Source organism: Aulonocara sp. 'chitande type north' Nkhata Bay, linkage group LG10, assembly GCF_057382095.1.
Source record: "Aulonocara sp. 'chitande type north' Nkhata Bay isolate Kocher_YH1m ecotype deep benthic linkage group LG10, A_spYH_male_GT1.1, whole genome shotgun sequence".
In the NCBI taxonomy this organism is placed as follows: domain Eukaryota; kingdom Metazoa; phylum Chordata; class Actinopteri; order Cichliformes; family Cichlidae; genus Aulonocara; species Aulonocara sp. 'chitande type north' Nkhata Bay.
In genome coordinates this window covers 414,504-440,831 of record NC_141353.1, presented here as the reverse complement: position 1 = coordinate 440,831, position 26,328 = coordinate 414,504, and the positions used below count along the sequence as shown (strand labels likewise).

Below are 26,328 nucleotides of genomic sequence, written 5' to 3'. Positions count from 1 at the left end.
GCCCAAAACTCGTTAGGCCAATTCAATGTAGCTGCTATACGCTCAAAAGCACTGAAATAGGAATCAACCTCAGCCTCCCGAAACGGAGGTACTAGTGTAACATGTTTGGTGATGTCAAAACTTGTTGAAGTAACTGTGGATGTGTCAGGGCGACCCGAGACAGGTGTGGAGGCAGCGGAAACAGGTGTTGAGGCAGCGGCGGGCTTGCGCTCTAACTCCAAAGCTCTAACACGGAGGTGCATAGCTTGCACTTCAAGCTCCTTAGCGCGAACCTCCACCTCCCTAATACGGAGGGTCAAACAGAGGTCCTCCGTGGACCCTACTGCCTGAGGCTCCTCAGCCACCCTGACTCCACCTCAGCCGCACCAGGCTCCACCTCAGCTGGGAGCACATTAGCAGGCCCTTTGGCATCCGGCTCCGGCTCAGTCTCCGGAGCCACCTCCACGCCGCCCCTGCCAGGCTGCTTTAGAGCTGCCTTCAGGGAAGGGAGAATGCCCTGCTGCACCAAACCTGCACACAAAGCAACCTTCACCTCCGCTTTACGGGCATTGTAGGACACTTTAATACCAAAAAAACTTGCTATAATAAGCAAATCTGCCTTTCTACACAACTCTATCTTATCCCAGGAAGGCGAGGTAACAAAGTCATCTAAAGAAAACTCCATCCTCCCACACACACACACCTCACGTTTCGCCCCCCCCCCCCCACACACACACACAAAAGAAAAGCTGACTGAACAAACTACAGACCACAAAACCAGCCAGAAAAAAAACAGACAAAACGGACGAGCCCCCAAATCATGTTACGACCTGGCTCAGAATGACCGTGACAGGAGCGGGGTGTCCCGCGACTTCCCATGCCCAAACAGACACAGCCACAGCATCGGACTTTTAAGAATAATTTATTCACAGCAATGGCGCTCAATACAATGGTAGTGCGAGTGTATGATTAGCTCAGGGTGAGCTTAGGCCAACACAACAAACAAAAATCTACCTAGGCTTCTGTAACAGGTATTACAATTAAATAATATGAGATACACATTAAATTATTGTCTCGACAACTTTGGACTAGTATCAGAAAGTTCTAGGTAAGACTATGGAGCCTTGAAAGGATCAGCAGAGAAGGAACCACACAATGATAGATAAGATGTGATTTGAATAGAAACTGTATTGAAAGTTGTAAAGTTTACAAACCCTGCCTGTCTAAAGCCGGCTTCCTACAGTGCACAAACGCACATTAAAATCAAAACCAAACATCCTCTTTAAGGAAATTCTCCAAAGAGTTTCAATTAAAGAGCTTCCGCTCCTGTTGCTCAGTCCACTTCTCTTTGGGAAGAGAAATTAGAGTTCCTTGTGTGTGTGTGCGTGTGTGTGTTTCTGTCCACTGGTTCTAACACTACCCGGGTAGATTTTTAATGCGTTAGTCTTATCTGTGTCAAGGAATGTAGTTATAGTCCTGAGGTTTGCTGAAGATGGATCCCACGGCTGGCCACACCGTACTCTGGTCCGTCTACAGTCACTCTCTTGGGATTGGCTAGCCACTGAACCCAAAGGGTTCAGATCTCGAATGATCCAGTCCTGGTCAAAAACCAATCTATGCACACAGTTCAGAGTGCATACATTACTATTTTATCTATACTTCTTCCATCACTCATCTTTCAGTCAAGTATTGCTCAAGTATAACAAATTATTTTAGTTATACAATGTCTCAACCATCATGAAATAACTTGAGTTACATCACACAAGGTTTTACCCTTTTTAAAATAAATAAACTTGTAAGATTCACTCTTCCATATTTATCCTTTTAACAGCTCGCTTTTAACTGTTCTTCTTTTTAAGATATTTCAACTTGAATTATTTCTCAGAAAAATATATCAACTTCTTAAAACATTAATACTTCAACAGAGTGATGAGATCCCTCACATTTTATAATCACATTTTATGAACTTTTTGCATCTTTATTAAATGAATTAACTTCTAAGTCAACAAAACTGAAAGGGTGCATTTAAGCACTACACGACAATATTACTGCTTCTCCAACGTTTTGGAAAGCTAACAAACTCTGATGAATCACAGTAATGTTAGAATACACAGAAATACACAGAAATCGCTAAGCAGTAGCTTAATACTAGCGGTTAGCTGGGCACATTTTAATATATTCTTTAGCACTTAAAATTAAACATCTGCACATCAGTGATGCTACAGTGCTTTAAACATAAATATCACAACTCCGACTGGTTTTGTTTTTTAAAGCAGAAAATATATTAACAGCAGTCAACTACATGTCTTTATGGTGCTAACATTCATGTAGCATCCCTTACCGGAGCTCGTGGTGAGATAGCTCGCCCGCCCCTACTAGTATGTGAAGATAAATTGTGAATTTAACTTTTATTTTAGCTTTTCTTACCGGATCTTTCAGCTAATTTGGTGGTTGCCTCATGAGTAATGGCTTTCAAAACAGGAAATGTTGACTGACAGAAAGTCATCACAAGGCATACTCGCCTCCTAGTGGCGGGGAGGGAAAATTACACCTCCAGCCTTATTCAGCAGCACAACCCACAAATCTGATGTGGGTTACACTTCGGTTCCCCTTTTACCTCTTCCAGAAAATAAACAAAGAAATGACACAGTCTGACCTCCCTGGTCTAACAACACAGGAGAAAACGAGGCTTCCCAAAATAATCGGCAGCTCACCCTTACTTGCTCCGCACTTCACACACACGGCCAAATTTAACTAGGTAGCTATAACTGTGGCCGCTCCATCTGGACCGGCGGCAAGTGCATGGGAAGTTTTCACACACACACCCCTTTCGCAACTCTTCAATCGTCCTTTATGGATTACGTCCAGAGCCGGAGCCAGTTACATCAGGCCGTGCCTTCCGTCCACCAATCACAGCCGAGCCCCTGCACAGGTGAATTAGCATACACACATTAAGAAACAAACAAACCAACAACACACGCACGTAACACATCTTCTTTGCTGAAGCCTTCGCAAGTTACTCCAAACATGACAAGCTTCTCATCCACGTGATCTTCCAAACTCACGCTCAGGAATCCAGGGGGGAGACAAGGACAGGTCCAGAAAGATCTATGTACAAGGAAACAGGTGGTTAGAAACAATATGATGAGATCACAAAGAACACGAGAGCAGAATAGAGCTGGGGCTACACAAACACAGGTTGCACAACGATCCAGCAACGAGAGACACTGAGCAGCCGCCTTAAGTAGTGGCTAGAAGAGTCAGGTTAACAGGCTGCAGGTGAGTGATCAATTACCAGTGTGTGGGCCAAAAGAGGGAACCCATAATGAGTTCATCAGAATGACATCAAGCTGTATGCCAAGAGTGAACGAGACACACCACCAGGATACACAGCAATGACATTGGAATGTCATTCAGATTGGAGAGGTGTAGTCAGATGATAACAAAGAGAGGGAAGGTAGTCAGAACTGAGGGGATCAAACTACCAGAAGGCAACATTGCAGACATAGAGGACAGTTACAAGTACCTGGGGATCCCGCAGGCAAATGGAAACCATGAATAGGCCACTAGGAAAGCTGCAATCACCAAGTACCTGCAGAGGGTCAGGCAAGTCCTGAGGAGTCAGCTGAACGGTAAGAACAAGATAATAATAATAATAATAATAATGGATTGCATTTATATAGCGCTTTTCTAGGCACCCAAAACGCTTTACAATTCCACTACTCATTCACTCTCACATTCTCACACTGGTGGAGGCAGCTACAGTTGTAGCCACAGCTGCCCTGGGGCAGACTGACAGAAGCGAGGCTGCCATCGGCTCCTCTGGCCAACACCAGAAGATGTGATCTATCAACACGTACGCCCTGCCTGTGATCAGGTACCCTGCTGGGATAATAAGCTGGGCAAAGGAGTAGATAGAAGCCACTGACATCAAAACCAGGAAGCTCCTGACCATGCATGGAGGGTTTCACCCCAAGTCCAGCACCCTGAGGCTGTACGCTAAGTGGAAGGAAGGAGGCCGGAGACTGGTGAGTGTCAGTACCACAGTCCAGGATGAGACAACAAACATCCACAAATACATCAGGAAGATCGCTCCAACCGACCGCGTGCTCGGTGAATACCTCAGGCAGCAGAAACCCAAGAAAGAGGAGGAACCATCATGGAAGGACAGGCCCCTGCACGGTATGTACCACCGGCAGATAGAGGAGGTGGCTGATATCCAGAAATCCTACCAGTGGCTGGACAAAGCTGGACTGAAAGACAGCACAGAGGCACTAATCATGGCAGCACAGGAACAAGCTCTGAGTACAAGATCCATAGAGGCTGGGGTCTATCACACCAGGCAAGACCCCAGGTGCAGGCTGTGTAAAGATGCCCCAGAGACAATCCAGCACATAACAGCAGGGAGCAAGATGCTAGCAGGCAAGGCATACATGGAACGCCATAACCAAGTGGGCGGCATAGTGTACAGGAACATCTGTGCCAAATGTGGCCTGGAAGTCCCGAGGTCAAAATGGGAGACGCCTCCAAGGGTGGTGGAGAGTGACCGAGCTAAGATCCTGTGGGACTTCCAGATACAGACGGACAAAATGGTGGTGGCTAACCAACCGGACATAGTGGTGGTAGACAAACAGAAGAAGACGGCCGTAGTGATACTGAATGACAGCAACATCAGGACATCTGAGTTCCGAGCTATCTGGAACGCTGCATATGTTTAGTTTGACAGTCTACACACACAAATGTGTAATTAATTGCATATGTGCACATCCACATCCCATCTGTTGTAAATGCTGACATTTACAACAGATGGGACAGTTTGAATTTATAAAACACCTCATTAGTTTGGCCTGAATTATTTGGATATGTCTCATCTCCCCCAAAGGTGGGGCTCATCTCAGGGGGAGATGAGACAGCGTACAGAGCTGAAGTTTAGAGGCTGTCAGATTGGTGTGTAGATAGCAACCTGGACCTCAGTACCACCAAGACAAGAGAACTGGTAGTGACTTCAGAAGAAGGAAGTCTGAGCTGCAGCCTGTCAGCATCAACGGGGAGCGGGTAGAAAGGGTGTCCAGTTTCATGTTCCTGGGTGTGCACATAGACACAGACCTCCAATGGAGCTCAAACACCTCTGTGGTTTGAAAGAAGGCCCAACAGCGTCTCCACTTTCTGAGAATCCTCAGAAAAATGGACCTGAAGGAGCTGCTGACCGTCTTCTACCGCTGCTCCATTGAAAGTGTGCTGACATATTGCATCTGTGTGTGGTTCTCCAGCTGCACCACAGCACACAGAAAGGCACTCCAGAGGGTCATCAACATGGCCCAAAAAATCGTTGGACATCCTCTTCCCTCCCTGAAGGACCTGTACAGCACTCGCTGTCTCAAGATGGCACGCAGCATCCTACGGGACTGCACACACCCAGGACACCGGGTGTTTAAGCTGCTGCCGTCTGGCAGGAGGTTCAGGCTGCTGAGGTCCCGAACAAATAGACTCAAGGACAGCTTTTACAACAGGGTAACAGCCCTGATCAATGCTAACAGCTGACCTGACTGGATACCTCCCTGGACTTTTTTGGGGGGGAGGTAACAACGGTAAAAACAGTAACAATAATAATATTTATATTTATAACAAGGTGCAATAACAATTAATGTGTAATAATAACAGTGTGCAATTCAAATACACGTATTCTTCTTTTTTATTACTAAGTTAATATACTGTGCTGTGTTGTTTGTGTTGCATTGTGATGTGTCGTATTGTGTCGTGTTATATGTAGTGCCGACGTAGGACAGTTTTCCAATTTCATTGTACTATTGTACTATGTATGACTGTGCAATGACAATAAAGAGTTATCTTATCTTATATCTTGCTATTATATGTATATTTCCTTTTGTTTTTGAGTATTTGCATCGAGATCTAATCAACTGATACATAAGCTGAAGGGGCACTGGACTAATAGGACAAGATCATATATGAAACTAAATACATTTTTTGCAGTTATATTTATGTTGATTACACCAAGTAAATTTTAACTCATGCAACTGTAAAAACACACTGTGTCTTGCAGGAAAAGGAATACCAAATGAACTGTCCTGTGGGGTGTGTCCTGCAAAGGTTCCCGAGCACGTTCCACCTACTGGTGCTGCTGCGACTGACCTTTATCAGCAGAAGCTGGGATCAACCTTAAAAAGTTGATCCCAGCTTCTTCAGTTTATCCCCTCTTAAGAAGACAAACAGTTGACTAAAACTGAGTCTGTTTCTCATTCTCACCTGTTGTCACTGTACCAAAATGTGGTTCACAATAAGTATGAATGTTTTAAAAATGCAGACAGGTTTGTTTGTGTTCAACAAAAGTTGTGTGTGACCTGTTATGGTGGTGTTCATTGAAGAAATGAGTATACTTCTGCAAAAAGAAAAATTATTACCGTACAGAGAAAATGTTAAAGCTGTTTCAGTTTAGAACAGTTAAAATACACTCAACAAAAATATAAACGCAACACTTTTGTTTTTGCTCCCATTCCCCATGGGATGGACGTAGAGACCTAAAATTCATTCCAGATACACAATATAACCATCCCTCCCAAACAGTGGTCACAAATCAGTCCAAATGTGTGGTAGTGGGCACATCTGCTATATTGAGATAATCCATCCCACCTCACAGGTGTGCCACATCAGGATGCTGATCTGACATCATGAGTAGTGCACAGGTGTACCTCAGACTGCCCACAACAAAAGGCCACCCTGGAATGTGCAGTTTTTTGCGCTATTGGGGGTCTGGGGACCCAGAACCGGTCAGTATCTGGTGTGACCACCATTTGCCTCATGCAGTGCAACACATCGTCGCATGGAGTCTATCAGATTGTCAATTGTGGCCTGTGGAATGTTGGTCCACTCCACTTCAATGGCTGTTCGAGGTTGTTGGATATTCGTGGGAACTGGTACACGCTGTCGTATACGCCGGTCAAGCACATCCCGAACATGCTCAATGGGTGACATGTCCGGTGAGTATGCTGGCCATGCAAGAACTGGGACATTCTCAGCTGCCATCTGCCCTGAACAATGTGAACCATGATTCATCCGTGAAGCGCACACCTCTCCAACGTGCCAGACGCCATCGAATGTGAGCATTTGCCCACACAAGTCTGTTACGGCGACGAGCTGGAGTCAGGTCAAGACCCCGATGAGGACGACGGGCATGCAGTTGAGCGTCCCTGAGACGGTTTCTGACAGTTTGTGCAGAAATTGTTTGGTTGTGCAAACCAATTGTTCCAGCAGCTGTCTGGGTGGCTGGTCTCAGACGATCTTGGAGGTGAACCTGCTGGATGTGGAGGTCCTGGGCTGGTGTGGTTACACGAGGTCTGCGGTTGTGAGGCCGGTTGGATGTGCTGCCATATTCTCTGAAACGCCTGTGGAGACGGCTTATGGTTGAGAAATGAACATTCAATGCACGGGCGACAGATCTGGTTGACATTCCTGCTGTCAGCATGCCAATTGCACGCTCCCTCATTGCTTGTGGCATCTGTGGCATTTTGCTGTGAGACAAAACTGCACATTCCAGGGTGGCCTTTTGTTGTGGGCAGTCTGAGGTACACCTGTGCACTACTCATGATGTCAGATCAGCATCCTGATGTGGCACACCTGTGAGGTGGGATGGATTATCTCAATATGGCAGATGTGCCCACTACCACACATTTGGACTGATTTGTGACCACTGTTTGGGAGGGATGGTTATATTGTGTATCTGGAATGAATTTTAGGTCTCTACGTCCATCCCATGGGGAATGGGAGCAGTAACAAAGGTGTTGCGTTTATATTTTTGTTGAGTGTATTTTGCACTTACAATCTTGCATGGGATTGTTGGCAATAAACAGAGAGATTGCAAAACATAATAAAAGCACGGATGAAATAGGTGGGGCAAACACGTAGGTTAGCATTAAAATGCACGACTACCCCAGCTGATTTCACAAATAGTTCCACTTCCTTTGTAGGAGAACCCCATCAATTCATTCACCTACTGTGGTAGTAGTACCGTGGTGCAGTATTATGAGTTACACGTATATGGACCAGCACAGACATCCTTAACCTGGTGCGACTGTGTGGCATCAATGCCTGATTCAGACACGTGAGCAAAATAAAAAATGAGTCCTATAATATGCTTCCCTTGAGTCTAGAGTGTTCCTTGTGTCATTATTAACATGTCTGTCTGTTGTCAATATTGCTTTCTTTCTTTTGTATTTTAGTGCTGTCCATGCTGCTCACAGTTAGCTACACCTGCAGCATCTTGTTCCCATGTTTCATCTAAAGGTTGTGAGAGTTTTATTTATCTGTACAGAAATTCATCAAGTCCTTACTGCTTACTGAAGGACTATGAGGCCCAGAAAAATTCTTTGTCAGTGGGCCTTTTCTTCTTTTGCTGACAGATAGTGGGTTTGTTGTGATAAATTAAATCATTCCAGTCCAACTGAAATCATTTTTAATTAGTGCAAGTACACTTCACTTCAGGCTTATGGGTTCTCTGCTTTAAATTGGAGCTTTGTGATGCCACAGCACCCAGTGCGGTCTGCAGCACTACTAACAAGATCGTCCAAAAAGTGCATTATTGTAAATAATAACATAATTGTGAATCACAGACCTAACTGGTCACAAGGTGCTTAGGGAAAAATGAGAGGCTTGTCTTGTTTGGAGTAACTTCAGCAGAGAAGATGACACTACATATTAATACAGTCACGTAAAGATTATAAACAAGTTGTTAAACATTAAATGTTCATTTTCTGTGTCATATTTCAAGTGCTTGATTAAGATGGTGAGTGGTTTATTTACATTCTGGCAGAAATCACATGCTGTGTGAAGTTGACACTGGTGGTATCAGTAAATAGCCACAGTTTAGTTTTCATTCCACATGCAGCTATAGCATTAACCCTTGTGTGGTGTTCGTATTTTTGTTACTCAGCCAGTGTTCATGGGTCTGGTGGACCCGCTAGAGTTTTGGCTTTCCAAATTAACACTATCAAACAATTTTATGTTAAATTACTCAACAGATGTTTACTTCATCCCAATTACAAGACATATGAACAGCAAACATGGTTAATTTTTTCCCTTTACCTTTGTTAGATCACATTTATGAATTAATGTGCTTCTCGTTTTTCTTTTATATAAAATGTTATAAATAAATCAGTTATAATCAAGTGGAGTGAGTGGAAAGACACAACACATTTACACGTGAAAAAATAATTAATTGTTTAATTTTTCTTTTGAAAAAAACTGAACACGGGTCTCACAGACCCGAACACCATACAAGGGTTAATAAAGACGCCTTCATTTGCAGGTGTTGTTCCTATTCATTTAGTGCAGAGGGTTTGCATTGTTATAGTGTAGAGGTTGTTGTCATATAGAATGGCTTTTTTCCCATTACTTCCATGACTCATGACAGCATTTTTACTTTGTGTACTTTTAAATCGCAGTGTCTTTTCATTCAGGTACATTACAAAAGCCCAACTAACGTTTAGTTTTGCTCTTGTTTTACACACCCCATGTCAGACATGTACATCCTCACCAGCTGTATGTCTGTTCTTGCTACATACTTTAGGGTTGTTTGTGGTGAAGTTTGGCATTTAGGACACAAGTCCTTTCAAAACAAGAGGAAGTGCAAAAAGTCCCCAGTGTTTCCTGAGTTTCCAGTGTTGTATATAATACATGATATGCAGTACTAGGTACCATATATCATCTAAATAAGATATATTGTCTAAATGTGTAAGGATATCGCCTTACATTAGGTTTATTTAGGCCAGTCTGTTTCATGGAAATTGGGGAAATGGCCTGATACTTGCACAAAGGGAACATTTGTTATTAAATGCTACCCTCCCAACCTGTTTCTCATGTTGAGGCTGTGTAAAAGAATGGGGCATAAAAGGCTGCTTTGTCATCACAGCAGTAACAAACACAAACATCTGAAAATGAAGACCTTCTCCGACAGACTTCATGCCAGGGGTGTCTAACTCCAGGCCTCGGGGGCCGGTGTCCTGCAGGTTTTTAGACCTCACCCTGGGTCAGCACACCTGAATCACATGATTAGTTCATTACCAGGCCTCTGGAGAACTTCAAGACATGTTAGGGGTGTCCAAATTCATAGGCTGAATCCTCCTGAGGACCCGTCCTTCACGGTCTACGTGGGCTGGGTCCTCAGAAGGTCAGGTAGACAGGAAGCGAGCGGCTGTGAAACTGGACGGTCTAGCCTTCAGATTTGCATCACCTCTGTCTCGGTGGAGTTTAATAAACTCGTCCGTCTGCTCCTTGCTATCTAAAATATAACACGACACTGGTGTAAATTCTCGACCATCTCACACTTCTGTTTAATCAGTTTTCTGTTTGACGTGGATTAATAAAGTTTTATTTTATCTAATCTAATCTAAGAACTTTAATCTCAGCCAAACCGATTTACTCAGGAACAAATAAAACACTGAAAAAAGCCAAACAATAAAATTTTTAGGTTATCTAAGTGACTTATATATCACGTTTAACCTGAGTAGTGCAAGACCACGGTGATCTGAAAATGATCCGCCGGGAGTTCTCGCCGGCTCTAGTGACCCTCGAGCTCCCGGCTAGCTATCGAGCTGGTGGATAACAGACGTCTCTGAAAACGTCGGAGCACTTTTGCAAATATGTGATGTCTTGATAAACCGAGCAGATATTTGAAGTTTACACAGCTACTTTCTCACCTGAAAATATGTTGAAAGTGTATTTTGTGACCCAGAATGAGTAAAAAGAGTAATATTAACCCTCTGGGGTCCAGGGTGTAATTGGCCGTTTTTGACTATTTTTGATTTTATATTCTATATTTCCCCTTTAAAAACTGTTTATCTTGCCTTGTTTGGTGTCATTATTTTCAGCACAACCTCAAATATTTGAAATTTGAGTTTTTTTTTTCATTTTGGCATACTATATTAGCACAATTGATCTAAATTCAGACAAAAAATAAAAAATCTGAGTAGGAAAAAGTTATATTTTTTTTACTGTAAAACCCACAAACATGTTTAACGAATCATTTTCATAACTTGAAATGCAAATAGAAATTGTACATTTCTAAAAGGTTTTTATCAAAACTCTGGTTTTACGTGGCCCATCGACACAATTCACAAAACTGGTATATAGTTTGAAGTCCGCACTTTCGACCCAAGTTGAAATGGAGACTCTGAGTCGCTGCATATTGTAGCTGTGTCATCTTAAATTGGTCATGTGATTTTGATGCGCCGGCACGTCTGTCGACACCAGAGAGTTAAAACTTAGTAGCCACCATTGTTGAAAACTGGAATTGGCTGGGCCGTGCTATGCATTCTGGGATATGGTGGGCCACAAAGGATACACCCGACCCATCCTTCAAATTCGGGAAAAAGGAGGACGCATTTGTCGGCTGCATTCGGGGGAGTCTACGAATTTGACTCTTTGAAGTGAACGACGTGTTTTTTTTTCCTTTCTCTCACCCTCTCTCTCGCACTTTTTTCCCGCTTTTTCTCCTTGTGCTTTGCGCTGGGAAGAGGGGGGAGGGGCGGTAGTTACACTCTCAGTAGCACAGGAACAGAGCGGGAGGGAGAGACAGATAAAGAGAGCCAGGGACAACAACGTCACATTAGAAAGGTATAGTAATCATCCACAACTATTTTCAGTTGCGGATGATAACGGATACAGAAAGTTTATTCATGCAGGCCCATATGACAGAGAATATGCATCTTCTTTTTGTTTTCATATTTTTTCATATTTATATTTAATTGTGTTGTGGTTTGCAGTGTTTTGTGTTGTTTCACTTTTAATTTGTTTAAAAGGAAAAAGCTGAAAATTTAAATAGTTAAAAGTTGAAATGTGAATAGTTGGTTTTTGTATTATATGATTTATTTATTACATTTTATGTGGAGTGAATAAATAAAAGTATACAGGGAGTGCAGAATTATTAGGCAAGTTGTATTTTTGAGGAATAATTTTATTATTGAACAACAACCATGTTCTCAATGAACCCAAAAAACTCATTAATATCAAAGCTGAATGTTTGTGGAAGTAGTTTTTAGTTTGTTTTTAGTTTTAGCTATTTTAGGGGGATATCTGTGTGTGCAGGTGACTATTACTGTGCATAATTATTAGGCAACTTAACAAAAAACAAATATATACCCATTTCAATTATTCATTTTTACCAGTGACACCAATATAACATCTCCACATTCACAAATATACATTTCTGACATTCAAAAACAAAACAAAAACAAATCAGCGACCAATATAGCCACCTTTCTTTGCAAGGACACTCAAAAGCCTGCCATCCATGGATTCTGTCAGTGTTTTGATCTGTTCACCATCAACATTGCGTGCAGCAGCAACCACAGCCTCCCAGACACTGTTCAGAGAGGTGTACTGTTTTCCCTCCTTGTAAATCTCACATTTGATGATGGACCACAGGTTCTCAATGGGGTTCAGATCAGGTGAACAAGGAGGCCATGTCATTAGTTTTTCTTCTTTTATACCCTTTCTTGCCAGCCACGCTGTGGAGTACTTGGACGCGTGTGATGGAGCATTGTCCTGCATGAAAATCATGTTTTTCTTGAAGGATGCAGACTTCTTCCTGTACCACTGCTTGAAGAAGGTGTCTTCCAGAAACTGGCAGTAGGACTGGGAGTTGAGCTTGACTCCATCCTCAACCCGAAAAGGCCTCACAAGCTCATCTTTGATGATACCAGCCCAAACCAGTACTCCACCTCCACCTTGCTGGCGTCTGAGTCGGACTGGAGCTCTCTGCCCTTTACCAATCCAGCCACGGGCCCATCCATCTGGCCCATCAAGACTCACTCTCATTTCATCAGTCCATAAAACCTTAGAAAAACCAGTCTTGAGATATTTCTTGGCCCAGTCTTGACGTTTCAGCTTGTGTGTCTTGTTCAGTGGTGGTCGTTTTTCAGCCTTTCTTACCTTGGCCATGTCTCTGAGTATTGCACACCTTGTGCTTTTGGGCACTCCAGTGATGTTGCAGCTCTGAAATATGGCCAAACTGGTGGCAAGTGGCATCTTGGCAGCTGCACGCTTGACTTTTCTCAGTTCATGGGCAGTTATTTTGCGCCTTGGTTTTTCCACACGCTTCTTGCGACCCTGTTGACTATTTTGAATGAAACGCTTGATTGTTCGATGATCACGCTTCAGAAGCTTTGCAATTTTGAGACTGCTGCATCCCTCTGCAAGATATCTCACTATTTTTGACTTTTCTGAGCCTGTCAAGTCCTTCTTTTGACCCATTTTGCCAAAGGAAAGGACGTTGCCTAATAATTATGCACACCTGATATAGGGTGTTGATGTCATTAGACCACACCCCTTCTCATTACAGAGATGCACATAACCTAATATGCTTAATTGGTAGTAGGCTTTCGAGCCTATACAGCTTGGAGTAGGACAACATGCATGAAGAGGATGATGTGGACAAAATACTCATTTGCCTAATAATTCTGCACTCCCTGTATTTACGGTGGCCCCTAGAGACAAAGCACATACAAACTTCAAAACACGTAAAAAGTCCAAAACACATACAAAACACAACAGAAGTGCTCCAGGATGCTAGGGGGCAGTGTTGAGTTTTGTTACCTAGTGGCTACACAAGCCAGCAAGTACCAACGACCGGATTTGGTGTGTGGTAGTAACAGGTAAATGAACATTTTTTTAAATTATTTGAATATACATGAGTGCTTGTGTATAAATACACAAACAATACACATATGCTTTCAATTGTGTAATTTAAGTGATCTAGGTAGCTGTTTTTGAAGTTCAGTTAACGCTAGAAATGTGTTTTGGAGTTTGTATGTCCTTTGTCTCTACGGGCCACTGTATATATTTATATATAAACATATGTAAATAAAACCACGTTTTTTTTTTCATTACTAATTCCTTTTGTGCAGAATTTTATATTGTTGTAAATAATAAATTAATTAAAGCAACAAAATAACCTGAAGAGCCGGTTGGGAGCCGAAAGAGCCAAGCCGAAAGAGCCGGTTCTAACCCTAAAAAGAGTCGGAAATCCCATCACTAAAGTTTAGCTAATCCACCGCCTCCTTTAATAATAACGATACTTGTAAGAAATTTAGCCAGTTTGCAGCTCTGGGTACCAGGATGAATGAATTAGAGAACCAGCTCCACACCATTGGCCCTGGCCTCCACCAGGCTGCTGTAGTCAGAGTGAGTGAAGGTAGCTTAGCCACTATTAGCTGTATTAGCCAGCAAATGATGTTGAAAATCAGTCCAGCTGGGTGACTATGAGCAGGAAGCATAGCCCTAAATAGAAGCCCCTTGTACACCACCAGCCTCTGCACACTTTAAATTGATTTTCCCCACACAGCAACACACCAAGAAAAAACATGGCAACTGTATCGTGAGAAGCATAATGCTAGACACATGACCGAGCATTGTTTATTGCCTTCCATGGGCCAGAGCAGGCGGCACTAAAGAAGCCCTGAAACTGTTACTGATATTTCCCATCGGCAGTGATGCCAGAAGTCAAAGGTCATTAGAACATGTTTACCATGTTTAGCATACTGTATTCATCTTAAATCGCTGTCTGTTTTTTTCTTGCCCTGTCTGGCACTTATGACAGCTATATAGAATCTCTATAGGCTCTTCTTGTTCCTGTGAATCTGTTAGCTGTTTATTTATTTCAGATTTTACATTATATGTGGTATGGTATGACGACGTCCAAGGCAGGACAGGCAAGAGAAAGAAAAGAGGAAATGGTGGGAGGTGGGACCTTCTGGGGGAAACCTGGTCCGTCCCACTTTGGAAGTAGCAGCTCTCATTTTTACAAATCTGGCCAAAGTTATTAAACCCAGGAAAGCATGACCCCACCCCCACAGAGACCTCTCTGCTCCCAGACCACCAAACCCAGACCAAAAATCAGCAAATAAGACATTAATTATGAAAAAGTCACAGACAGAATAATTAATACACATACTTAACAAACACTGTCAACTGAACCAAAGAGTAAAAAAGTTAAACGTGTATGATTAAACATTAGGTCTCTCTCTCTAAAGTCCCTGTTAGTAAATGATTAAGTAGCTGATCAACATATTGATTTAGTCTGCCTTACAGAAACCTGCTTACAGCAATATGATTATATTAGTTTATTATTATTATTATTTTTTGCATGGGATTAATGAAGACGCTGTCAATTTTAGAAACTCCCACCATGCTGTCAGAGAAGCGCTGATGTTGATGCTTTTAAAGCATTCATGTCGTTGGATGTTTGAGCTGATAAATGGTAGGTCTGAGATCTCTAGATTATTGCAGAGTGCTTGTTCTACATCTAGCCAAGGTTCATCTAAGAGGGTATGTTTTAGCCATCCTGAGATAAACTGAAGCCTGTTGGCTAAGAAGTAGTGCTGAAAGTTAGGCAGTTCTAGTCCTCCTTTATCCTTGGTCTTTTGTAGTGTTTTTAAGCTTATACGTGGGGGTTTATTTTTCCAAAGGAATTTGGACATACATGAATCTAGAGATCTGAACCAATCTTGTGGCGGTTTAGTTGGGATCATTGAGAATAAATAATTTATTTTTGGTAAGACCATCATTTTTATAGCGGCAACCCTTCCCATGAGTGATATGGGTAGACATTTCCATCTAGCCAGATCATCTTCTACCTTCTTTAAAAGTGGGATATGGTTTAATTTAGTTAGATCTGCAAGCTTGGGAGAAACATTAATACCTAAATATTTTATATTTCCCGATTGCAGTGGTGTAGAAGAGGAATTATGGAGGGAGCAATTAATCGGTAGGACTGTAGATTTTGACCAGTTAATTGAGTAATCTGATATTCTTGCAAAAGAGTTTATCAATTCAATCACCCCAGAGATATTGGTTTGTGAATTTTGGAGAAAGAGTAACACATCATCCGCATAAAGGCTGATTTTATGTTCCACGTTCTTGCATTTTATGCCCTTAATTACTGAATTCTGTCTAATTGCTGCTGCTAGTGGTTCAATAAAAATTGCAAACAGTGAAGGGGAGAGTGGGCATCCCTGCCTGGTGCCCCTCAAGAGACAGAAGCTGGAGGATGTCTGGTCATTTGTTCTGACACAAGCTGTTGGGGAATTATATAATATTTTTAACCAGTTAATGAAAGAGGATCCAAAACCAAATTTGTGTAAAGTTGCAAATAGAAATTTCCAGTTAACTCTGTCAAATGCTTTTTCTGCGTCTAAAGAGAATATTGTAGTTTCTAGGTTTTTACTGTATGAGTAGTCTATCAAATTAAGTAATCTACGTGTATTTGTTGATGAGTGCCTACCTTTTATGAAACCAGTTTGGTCAGGATGAATTAAGAGGGGGGTTATTTTCTCCAGTCTCTTTGAGAGAGCTTTGCAGATTATTTTAAGGTCTACATGTATAAGGGATATTGGACGATAGCTTGAGGGATATACAGGGTCTTTGCCTGGTTTTAGCAGGAGATTAATGTTTGCAGAATTCATATTTGATGGAAGTCTGCCCTTTTCTTTAATTTCCAACAACGTTCTGCAAAAAAAATGGTGCTAGAATCGACCAGAATTCTTTGTAGAATTCTGCAGGAAAGCCATCTGGACCTGGAGCCTTATTATTGTGCATACTTATCAGGGCTTCCTGGAGTTCACCTGGTGTCAGTGGTGAATCCAGTGCCATTGCTTGAGTGTCCAATAATTTTGGAAGAGTTATGTTGTCCAAAAACTGATCAATTTCTTTTTTAGATGGGTTTATTTGTGGTGAATACAACGTTTTATAGAAATCCCTGAAAATGTTGTTTATTTGTATCGGTTCATATAATGTGTTCCCAGATGAATCTTGAACAGCACATATAGTTGTTTTTTCTTTCTTTATTTTTAGCTGGTTTGCTAGAAATTGACCGGATTTATTACCATGTTCATAATTTTGTAGGCGTAGTCTTTGTACTAAGAATTTTGTTTTTTTATCAATTATCTCATTTAATTCTAATTTTGTTTTGCGTATTTTGTTCAATGTTTCCTGATCTTGGTGGGACGCGTAGGCTTCTTCTAGTGATTTGATGTTTTTTTCTAATTCCTGAATATTTTTGTTTTCTTTTTTCTTTTTATGTGATGAGAAAGAAATTATTTTACCTCTCATCACAGCTTTCCCTGCTTCCCATAGAACAGAAGCTGATGTTTCGGGAGTGTCATTATAGTCCAAATATGAAGTCCACTCTTTTTTAAAATATTTAATAAAGTCTTCATCTTTAAGTAGTGATATATTAAATCTCCAGTTTTTTCTTGGCGTAGTATTATTCTTGTGCATTAGTGTTAAAGATACAGGACCATGATCGCTGACAGCTATAGGATGAATCTCAGTGTCTGAAATGTCGTTCAGCAGTGAGCTGCTGACCAAAAAATAATCCAGACGAGAGTAGGAGTGATGGACATGTGAGAAAAAAGTATATTCCTTACTGGTGGGGTGAAGAGAGCGCCATGCATCGCAAAGACCAAAGTCGCTCATATACTGTTTGATTATATTTGTGGACTGCCAATTACGCTGAGTTCCCGCTGTATTGAGCCTATCCATGTCTTCATTTAGTCCAAGGTTGAGGTCACCTCCAAGAACAAGTGTGCCATCTAAGTGTTCAGAGAGTGCACTGAAAAAACCGTGAAAGAATGAGGGATCATCAACATTTGGACCATATACACTTGCAATACATAGCTTTTTATCAAGTATAGATAGTTTAATGATTAAGAATCTGCCCTCTGGATCTATAACTGTATCGAGTACTGTGAAATTAATATTTTTATGTATTAAAATTGCTGCTCCCCTTTGTCTAGAATTATAACAAGCTGAGAACATATTGGGAAACTCAGGTGTTTTAAGTTCATTCGAACCTCTAAGAGGTCTGTGGGTCTCTTGTAAAAGGACAACATCTGCCTGTAGTTTTTTGAGTTGGTTAAATATTTTTAACCTCTTTACTCTGGAGCCAGCTCCATTTATATTCCATGTAATGAACCTCAGTGTACCCATAGATGTTTGTGTATAACTAGGGATGTATGCTGTGTGCGTCGCTTAGCCAGGTGGAGAGAATATGTCACTTGTTCATAAATAAAGAGAAGGAGAGAGAGAAAAAATGTGTGGCGAGATGCTCCCTGAGTCTGACTTTGTGTATGCATAGTTACTAATATGAGTAGGCTTGGCTTAAGTGTGTGTATCCTAAACGACTGTGTGCGCTGTCTGACTGATGTAAATGTGCTGCCGTTGAGCGCATGGTGCGTATGTGTCGAAATAAAGGATGTTTGTGGATGAGTGTCGAAGCAGGTGATCGAGGCAGTGAAAGGAATAAAGAAAGAAACCAAGGACAGGGGTGAGCAGCATAAAACCAAGAGGGGGAAAGAGAGGAAAAAAAAACGAGAAGAAAAAAAAAACCAAAACAAAACGTAAACATTCCAATTAAATCACTGACGGAGAGTGACGGTGTTAATTCTGCTATGAAATCACACTTTAAGATGCGATTTGATACTGGTAAGTTAAACAGATGTTAATGCAAGTTAGTGTGAGTGGATAGGGAAATGGTGCAGCTGATTCTTATCTGGTGTGAGGTTAATACAGCCACGGAGTGATGTTGGGGTCGCGGTGGAGCTGTCCGTCCACGTACAGCCGGTCCACAGCGATGACAGCGTGGGAGCCCTTCTGGATGAAGCCGCGTTGATTATATTAGTTTAAACGAATCAGCACCCTCAACTCATACTAACTGTCAGAATCTGAGGTGAGGGTCAGTGTGTCCATCCAAATATCAATAACATTGAGACAATAGGACAGGGGTCAGCAACCTTTAAGACCCAAAGAGCCATTTGGACCCAGTTTCCATGCAAAAGAAAACACTGGGAGCTGCAAATATTTTTTGACATCTAAAATGAAGATAACACTGTATATATTGTTTTTTACGTTTATGCTTTGTGTGAACAACTAAGGTGTGTTGCTTATGAAATCCATGAAGTGCTACAGAGAAAATTACATTTTATTTATGTAATTAACACATTTTGAACTCTTAAAGAAATATAACAAAAGGAAACAAAAACTGTTGTGAGCCACCCCCCTTATATCGCTTTTGGACTTTTGGAGCCTTGAACTGACTTTTAAAAAATAATTGGAAAAAAAGCACTATGCTGCTAAAAAATGAAAAATAGATATTTGCAAAATTCTGCCTAAATATGTATTTATTTATTTTTTTGAACTTTTAATTGCAAAGCAGGGAAACAGCAGTCACCAGCATATACACACAGGACAAAGATGCATCTACATGTATAGCAGGACGTGGGAGGCAGAAAGAGAAAGCCAACAGCAATATTCATAAACAATGAAAAAGGTTAACAATCGTCCCTTTGTTGCCAGGCTAAATCCCGTAAGCCCGATTTCAACCTCTGAGCAGAAGGAGTGTTCAAGTGGGCCAAAAAAGGGTCCCATATGCGATAGAAAAGGAAAGGTTTGTCCTTAAGTGCTGTAGAGAAGGCTTCCATTGGCATGATACATATCACAGACTGTAGCCACTGGTTGACAGATGGGGCCTTATCAGAAATCCACAGTACCATAATGCACTTTCGAGCGTAGTGTAGCAGTATGTGAAGGAGATCTTTGCTGCGAAAGCCGGCAGGTAGCTCATTGTTCAGTCCTAACAGGCAAGTCCTTGGACCCTAAATATGTATTTTACCAGGTTAATGTGTGTGGCGGGGCATCGTCTGCAGCGCCGCTGCAGGGGAGGCGGACGCACCTGAGCGGCACCCCCAATCAAGCCTCGCCGCCTTAACGTCTGTGCTATCTATACTGTTGTATTGTTGTTGGTGTGTGTCGGGCTGTGAGCTGAAAAGCTACAGCCAGCTGTATGCGTACAGCAACCGTGTGTGAAAAGCGGTCGATAAAGAGATGCTGAAAAGCGTGTTCATGCAAACATCGTCGGGTCTGCCGTGATATGTTTACAATAGGACTTCTGCTGCTGAACCTCTGCAAATTGGGGCTGTACGAAGTCACTTCATCTTTATGCAGGACAGTAAGGCAAGGCAAGGCAAGTTTATTTGTATAGCACAATTCAACAACAAGGTGATTCAAAGTGCTTTACAGAGACATTAGAAACAAAAACAAATAAAAAGCATGATTTAAAATTGATTAAAACAAGCAAACAAACAAACAAATTAACAAACAAACAAAACAGTATATAAAATCAAAACAGATAAAATCAGAACGATAGATAAAATCAGTAGTTAAACGTAAGTTTTGAAATTTAAGCTTAAAAGTGTGGATTTGGTGCTTTATTCAAATGCAGCTGAGAATAGGTGAGTCTTCAACCTGGATTTAAATAAACTGAGTGTTTCAGCTGATCTGAGGCTTTCTGGGAGTTTGTTCCAGATATAAGGAGCATAAAAGCTGAATGCAGCTTCTCCGTGTCTGGTTCTGACTCTGGGAACTGATAAAAAACCGGATCCAGATGACCTGAGGGATCTGGAAGGTTCATACTGGGTCAGGAGGTCACTGATGTATTTTGGTCCTAAACCATTCAGAGCTTTATAGACCAGCATCAGGACTTTAAAGTCTATCCTCTGACGGACAGGCAGCCAGTGTAAGGACCTCAGAGCTGGACTGATGTGGTCCACTTTTTTGGTCTTAGTGAGGACTCGAGCAGCAGAGTTCTGAATGAGCTGTAGTTGTCTGACTGATTTTTTAGGTAGACCTGTAAAGATGCTGTTACAGTAATCAAGCCTACTAAAGATGAATGCATGGACTAGTTTTTCCAGGTCCTGTTGAGACATCAGATCTTTTATCCTTGAAATATTCTTGAGGTGATAGTAAGCTGACTTTGTTATTGTCTTAATGTGTTTTTCTAAGTTTAGGTCTGCATCCATCACTACACCCAAATTTCTCGCCTGGTTTGTGGTTTTTAGGTGTATAGATTGAAGTTCTCTGGTGACCTGTAATCGTTTTTCTTTGGCGCCAAAGACTATTACCTCAGTTTTGTTTTTGTTTAGCTGGAGAAAATTGTGGCACAACCAGTCATTGATTTCCTCAATGCATTTACCAAGAGCCTGTACAGGGCCTCGGCCTCCTGGTGACATTGTGATATATATTTGTGTGTCATCTGCATAGCTGTGATAGTTTATTTTGTTGTTCTTTATAATCTGTGCCAGTGGGAGCATGTAAATGTTAAACAGAGGGGGTCCCAAGATGGAACCTTGGGGAACTCCACATGTGATACTTGTCTGCTCAGATGTGAAGTTACCTATTGATACAAAGTATTTCCTGTTTTCTAAGTATGTTTTGAACCAGTTTAGTACAGTTCCTGAAAGACCTGTCCAGTTCTCCAGTCGTTTGAGTAATATGTTGTGGTCAACTGTATCAAATGCTGCACTGAGATCCAGTAAAACTAGGACTGACATTTTTCCACTGTCTGTATTCAGACATATGTCATTAAACACTTTGGTCAGAGCGGTTTCAGTGCTGTGGTTCTGTCTAAAACCTGACTGGAAGGCATCGTAGCAATTATTCTGTTTAAGAAGTAACTGAGCTGTTGAGAAACTGCTTTTTCAATGATCTTACTTAAAAATGGGAGATTTGAGATCGGCCTGTAGTTGTTCATTTGTGTCTTGTCAAGATTGTCCTTTTTCAGTATAGGTTTTATTACAGCAGTTTTTAGTGATTCTGGAAACACACCTGATAATAAAGAAAAGTTGACGATCTGTAACAGGTCTGACTCCAAAGTCTTTGAGACCTTTTTGAAAAAACTTGTTGGCAGGACATCTAAACAGCAGGAGGAGGAGTTCAGTTGACCTAAGATGTCCTCCAGGTCTTTGCTGTTAATAGGGTGAAACTGTTTCATGGTGTTTAAACAGTTTTTCGGTAGACACAGTACATATTCTGGATCTGCTGTTGATGTACCAATTGCTTGTCTAATTTTTTGGATTTTTTCTGTGAAGAATTTGGCAAAGTCATTGCAGGCCATGGTCGAATGAAGTTCAGCTGCCACTGACACAGGAGGGTTTGTTAGCCTGTCAACTGTAGAAAATAAGACCCGAGCATTATGGCTGTTTTTAGTGATGATGTCAGAGAAGTAGGACCTCCTTGCATTCCTCAGTTGTAAATTATAATTGTGAAGTTTCTCTTTATAGATGTCATAATGAACCTGGAGGTTTGTTTTTCTCCATCTGCGCTCAGCTTTCCTACACTCTCTTTTTTCATTTTTCACTAGTGTGGAGTTTCTCCATGGAGACTTTTTCCTTCCAGAGATAACCTTCACCTTAATGGGAGCAATTGTATCCACTACATTTTTTTTTTTTTTTTTTTGCCTGTCCCGTTTGGCTCTTTTGCCATCAGAATTGTTGTCTAAAGGCAAAGAAAGATGCCCAACGGATTTACTTTACCAAATTGACCATCCCAGCCTTGCCGTAATGGTCCATTTGATTCACCTTTTATTGTTTATTTTATTTTCACTTACTGAATACGGGACAGACTTGACTGGGGGAAAGAAGGGGAGAAAGAAAGAGGGAAAGAGAAACAGCTGAGAAGAGGGACGGGGGAGAAGGGCAAAAGACAAAAACCAACAGAACGGGCAGAGAAAAAAAATGCATATATCAATCACCTGGATCACCTGCTGAGAAAGAAAAAAGAAAACAAGCAGAAGAGAACAAGAGTAATAGAATAAACAACATCACAATGATATATGGGAATATGACAGTAAATACTAAATGTTAAACATTATTGTGCAGCACATAAGATCAACAGAACACCGTGTGCTTTGAGGCAGGAGCCAAAAAGGGTGTAGTTTGTGGGTGTGATCACCCGTGTGTACACCTGTGAGCATGGACGCGCTTGTTTTTTTTAAAAAAAAGGTTCCTTCATGTAATAATCTGCTAGAGGGTGTGGGGGGGCCACAGCCCCGTCCTCCAGGGCATGAAGCAGGTGTGGAGGAGATCAAAACTCCAGACATCCAGAGGCCCCCAGAACACAAGAGACCAAGGAAGACCAACAGAGGGGCAGCCGCACCACTGTCCCAGTAAGAGCTGAGGAGAGTCCCAGATGAGGGCTCACTCAGCAGCCGCGGAGCAGAAGCCAGGGGGAGTTGCAGTGACGCGCCCGTGAGATCCGCCGGCAGCCAGCCGTGCCTGAGTGACCGAGCCCCAGGCCGAGAGGCCGGGGGCACCCCACCTCCGAAGTGGCCCGACCGAGCCCCAGGCTCCAGGCCCCGATAAGCGGCCGCCAAGGAGTGAGCCGGTGTGTACCTGGACGCCCATCCCCGGACACAAAGAACCACCAACGCACCGACACCTGAGGGAGTCCGCCATTGGCAGGGGAAGTGGTGGTAGGGGGAGATAGGCCTCCAAACCTTGGAGGGCCTGAGATGTCCCCAGAGAGGTGGCGTCTGACACCCAACCTGACATATAGACACAGACATACAGGCACACACAGACACAAACATCCATTCCCACCCTCATGCTCTCATATGCACTTACTCCACACTCAACCAACGTGGAGACAGACAGAAAGGGACGCTGTACACACGATCACACTCCCCAAGCGTACTCTACAAACCGGGTCTAGGTACCCTTCCCCCCTGGAGGGGGGAACTGCACCTAGACCCAGGTGGTGTTACCCTTTTCCCTGCGGTGGGGGGAGGCAGACCGCCCCGACTCCGCAGCAGCAGGAAGGCCCCACACTCCAGACCGCAGTCGGACGGCCAACTCCTCCTCCTAGCCCCCCCGCTCCAGCAGGCCGCAGAGAATGGGGGTGAGAGAAGACTCCAAACCTCCCTCCACCCGCTCATTGTAGTGTTGATGCATGTGTGTTCTAAGGTGCATTTAAAACCCAGGAGGGCATGGAGCTACCTGCCAGAGAGCAGCAGGTAAGCGCATGGTCTCTCCTGCTAGCCCTCAATGTCTACGTGTATTTAACATTGAGAGGTGGGCAACGACGCCAGGGGTGGGGTGTACACCCTGATGGTACTTTGGTTTCCGTGTATCGTGCCCACCCCCAAGATCCTATATGTATGTGTAATGAGAGTGTGTGTAATGTGAATGTCTAAGTTGTGGGATAAAATTGAGGCACAGGCAGCCAGAAGGGGACATTACATTTAACATGTTAGCATTGAAGCTATTGACGAGCTCATTGACTGACCCTCTGGACAGGTCAGGTGTTAATGGGAAGACCTGGTTAAAAATTGCACTACTGTGTTCAGTTATACACCGTTTTGTGATCACTGTTGTTGATATATTTGTGTGGGCTGAGATTTTACTTTCAAAGAAAACACAGTAATGATCAGACACGCCCACATCAGACACAGTAACCTTTGAAATGCTCAGGCTCTTGGATATCAGTAGGTCAAGATTGTGTCCTCTATTATGTTTGGCCTCTGTTACATGCTGAGTCAGCCCAAAGTTGCCCAGAGTGTTACTCAGGTCTTTAGTCCCTTTGTCCTGAGGGTTGTCCACATGGATGTTAAAATCCCCAACAATAATTACACAGTCAAAATCAACACAGATCACAGACAGCAGTTCACTGAGGTCATTAAAAAAGTCTGTGCAGTATTTGGGAGGCCTGTAAACATTAAGAAACACAACTTTGGATGGGGCCTTCAGCTGTAAAGCCACATATTCAAAAGACTGAAAACTTCCAGGAGATAGCTGCTTACATTGAAATGATTCATTAAATAAGACAGCAACCCCTCCTCCTCTCCTGCTCACCCTGGCCTCACTGATAAAACTGTAGTTAGGAGGGGTCGTCTCGATGAGAACAGCTCCACTGTTACTTTGGTCCAACCAAGTTTCAGTTAAAAACATAAAATCAAGGCTGTGCTCAGTGATTAAATCATTAATTAAAAATGTTTTCCCAGCTAAAGATCTAACGTTTAATAAAGCCAACTTAAGTGTTTTAGAGGTATTACTTGTCCCCTCGTGTTTGGGAGCAGTCTGTGGCACACAAGGTATGTTTACTATATTTAAAGATCTTTGAGAGTGCAGCTCTCTGTGTTTTGACCAGGCCACATGTCTCCTGTCACCTAAAAGTACAGAAATTTTAAAACCTTCTAGTAAACAGGGTCCCAGCTTCTCCTGGGAAAAGTCACCACTGCCATAATCCTCACAGCCCGGACCCTCCACACATCACACATCAGACTGCGGAGACAGGGCATGAAGAGGAACTAAGGGGGGCGAGGCTGGGCAATGTGACTTCGATTGCTCTGTTGAGGGTGGGGCTCGATGGCGAACCTTTGGCCGCTCTGGTGGGGGGTTTATGGGGGACAAAAAGGGATTGGGCCGGGGGGTAGATCTGAGCCCAGCATTGACCCGCTCCATCATCTCCTCAGTGAATTTCAGGTGTGGGGAGGAGGGAGAAAGGGAGGGGAGGAGGGTGATGGCCTGTCAGGGGTTTGGGGGACTGGGGAAGATCGTGGTCCCTGGTCCTGGTCGTTGGTGTTGTTAAGAGAGTTGGAGGCAAATAGGGACCCCTCTTCTTGCCTCAGATGTCTCTCCTTTCTGAGGCTCTTCCTCAGATGCCATGGATGTCTCTCCTTTCTGAGGCTCTTCCCGGGTGTGGGCAGATGGAGCTCCTCCTCAAGGTTTCTGCTGGGCTTTGTCTGTTCTTGGAGTACTGTTTGTTCCTCTTTATGAGATAACTCCTCGTTTATCTCAGCCTTGGCACCAAGCACAGATGGATGACGTATGGAATAAAACAAGTTGGAGGTGAACAGTTTCACCCCTGACTTGTTAATATTAAATCCATTTGCTTTAAACAGATGCCTGCGTTCCCAAAAAATATTAAAGTTGTTGATAAAATGCACTGAGTGGTCAGCACATGCTGATATGAGCCATTTATTCAGTGTAAACAACCTGCTGAATCTCTCGTCTCCTCCTCTGACCGGCGGTAGAGGTCCACTGATGAATACAGCTGCATTCAGAGAGTTTACAGTATTTAATAATCCAGTAAAGTCCCGTTTCAGAACCTCCGACTGTTGTTTGGACACATCGTTTGACCCTGTATGCTAGGGCTGAACGATATATCGCATTTGCGATAATATCGCGACATGATCAAGTGCAATTTTCTAACCGCAAAGGCTGCGATTATACTCTGGACATGTCCAAATTCATGGGCTGCATCCTCCTGAGGCCGCATTTGTAGACCGATTACGTCACAGCGACGCGCCGAAGGCTGTCCAAATTACTACCATATCCCAGAATTCATAGCGCGGCCCAGCCAAACTCCAGTTTCCAGCAATGGCGGCCGCTACTAAGTTTTAAAATTACTCATACTAATCTTTCTGGGTCACAAAATAAACTTTTAACATATTTTCAGGCGAGAAAGTAGTTGTGTAAACATCAAATATCTGCTCGGTTTATCAAGATA

General features: G+C 42.7%; 2 protein-coding genes across 2 annotated transcripts in view; both read left to right on the top strand.

The window, feature by feature from the left end:
• The window catches only part of LOC147319943 (CXADR-like membrane protein), a 107,903-nt gene that overhangs the window by 38,363 nt on the left and 43,212 nt on the right, over positions 1-26,328 (top strand). The gene's annotated exons all lie outside the window — the stretch shown is intronic.
• Positions 3,933-4,697, top strand: LOC147319944 (uncharacterized). Its single transcript, XM_086307388.1, has one exon. The coding sequence runs from the start codon at positions 3,933-3,935 to the stop codon at positions 4,695-4,697; it is 765 nt and encodes a 254-aa protein (XP_086163514.1).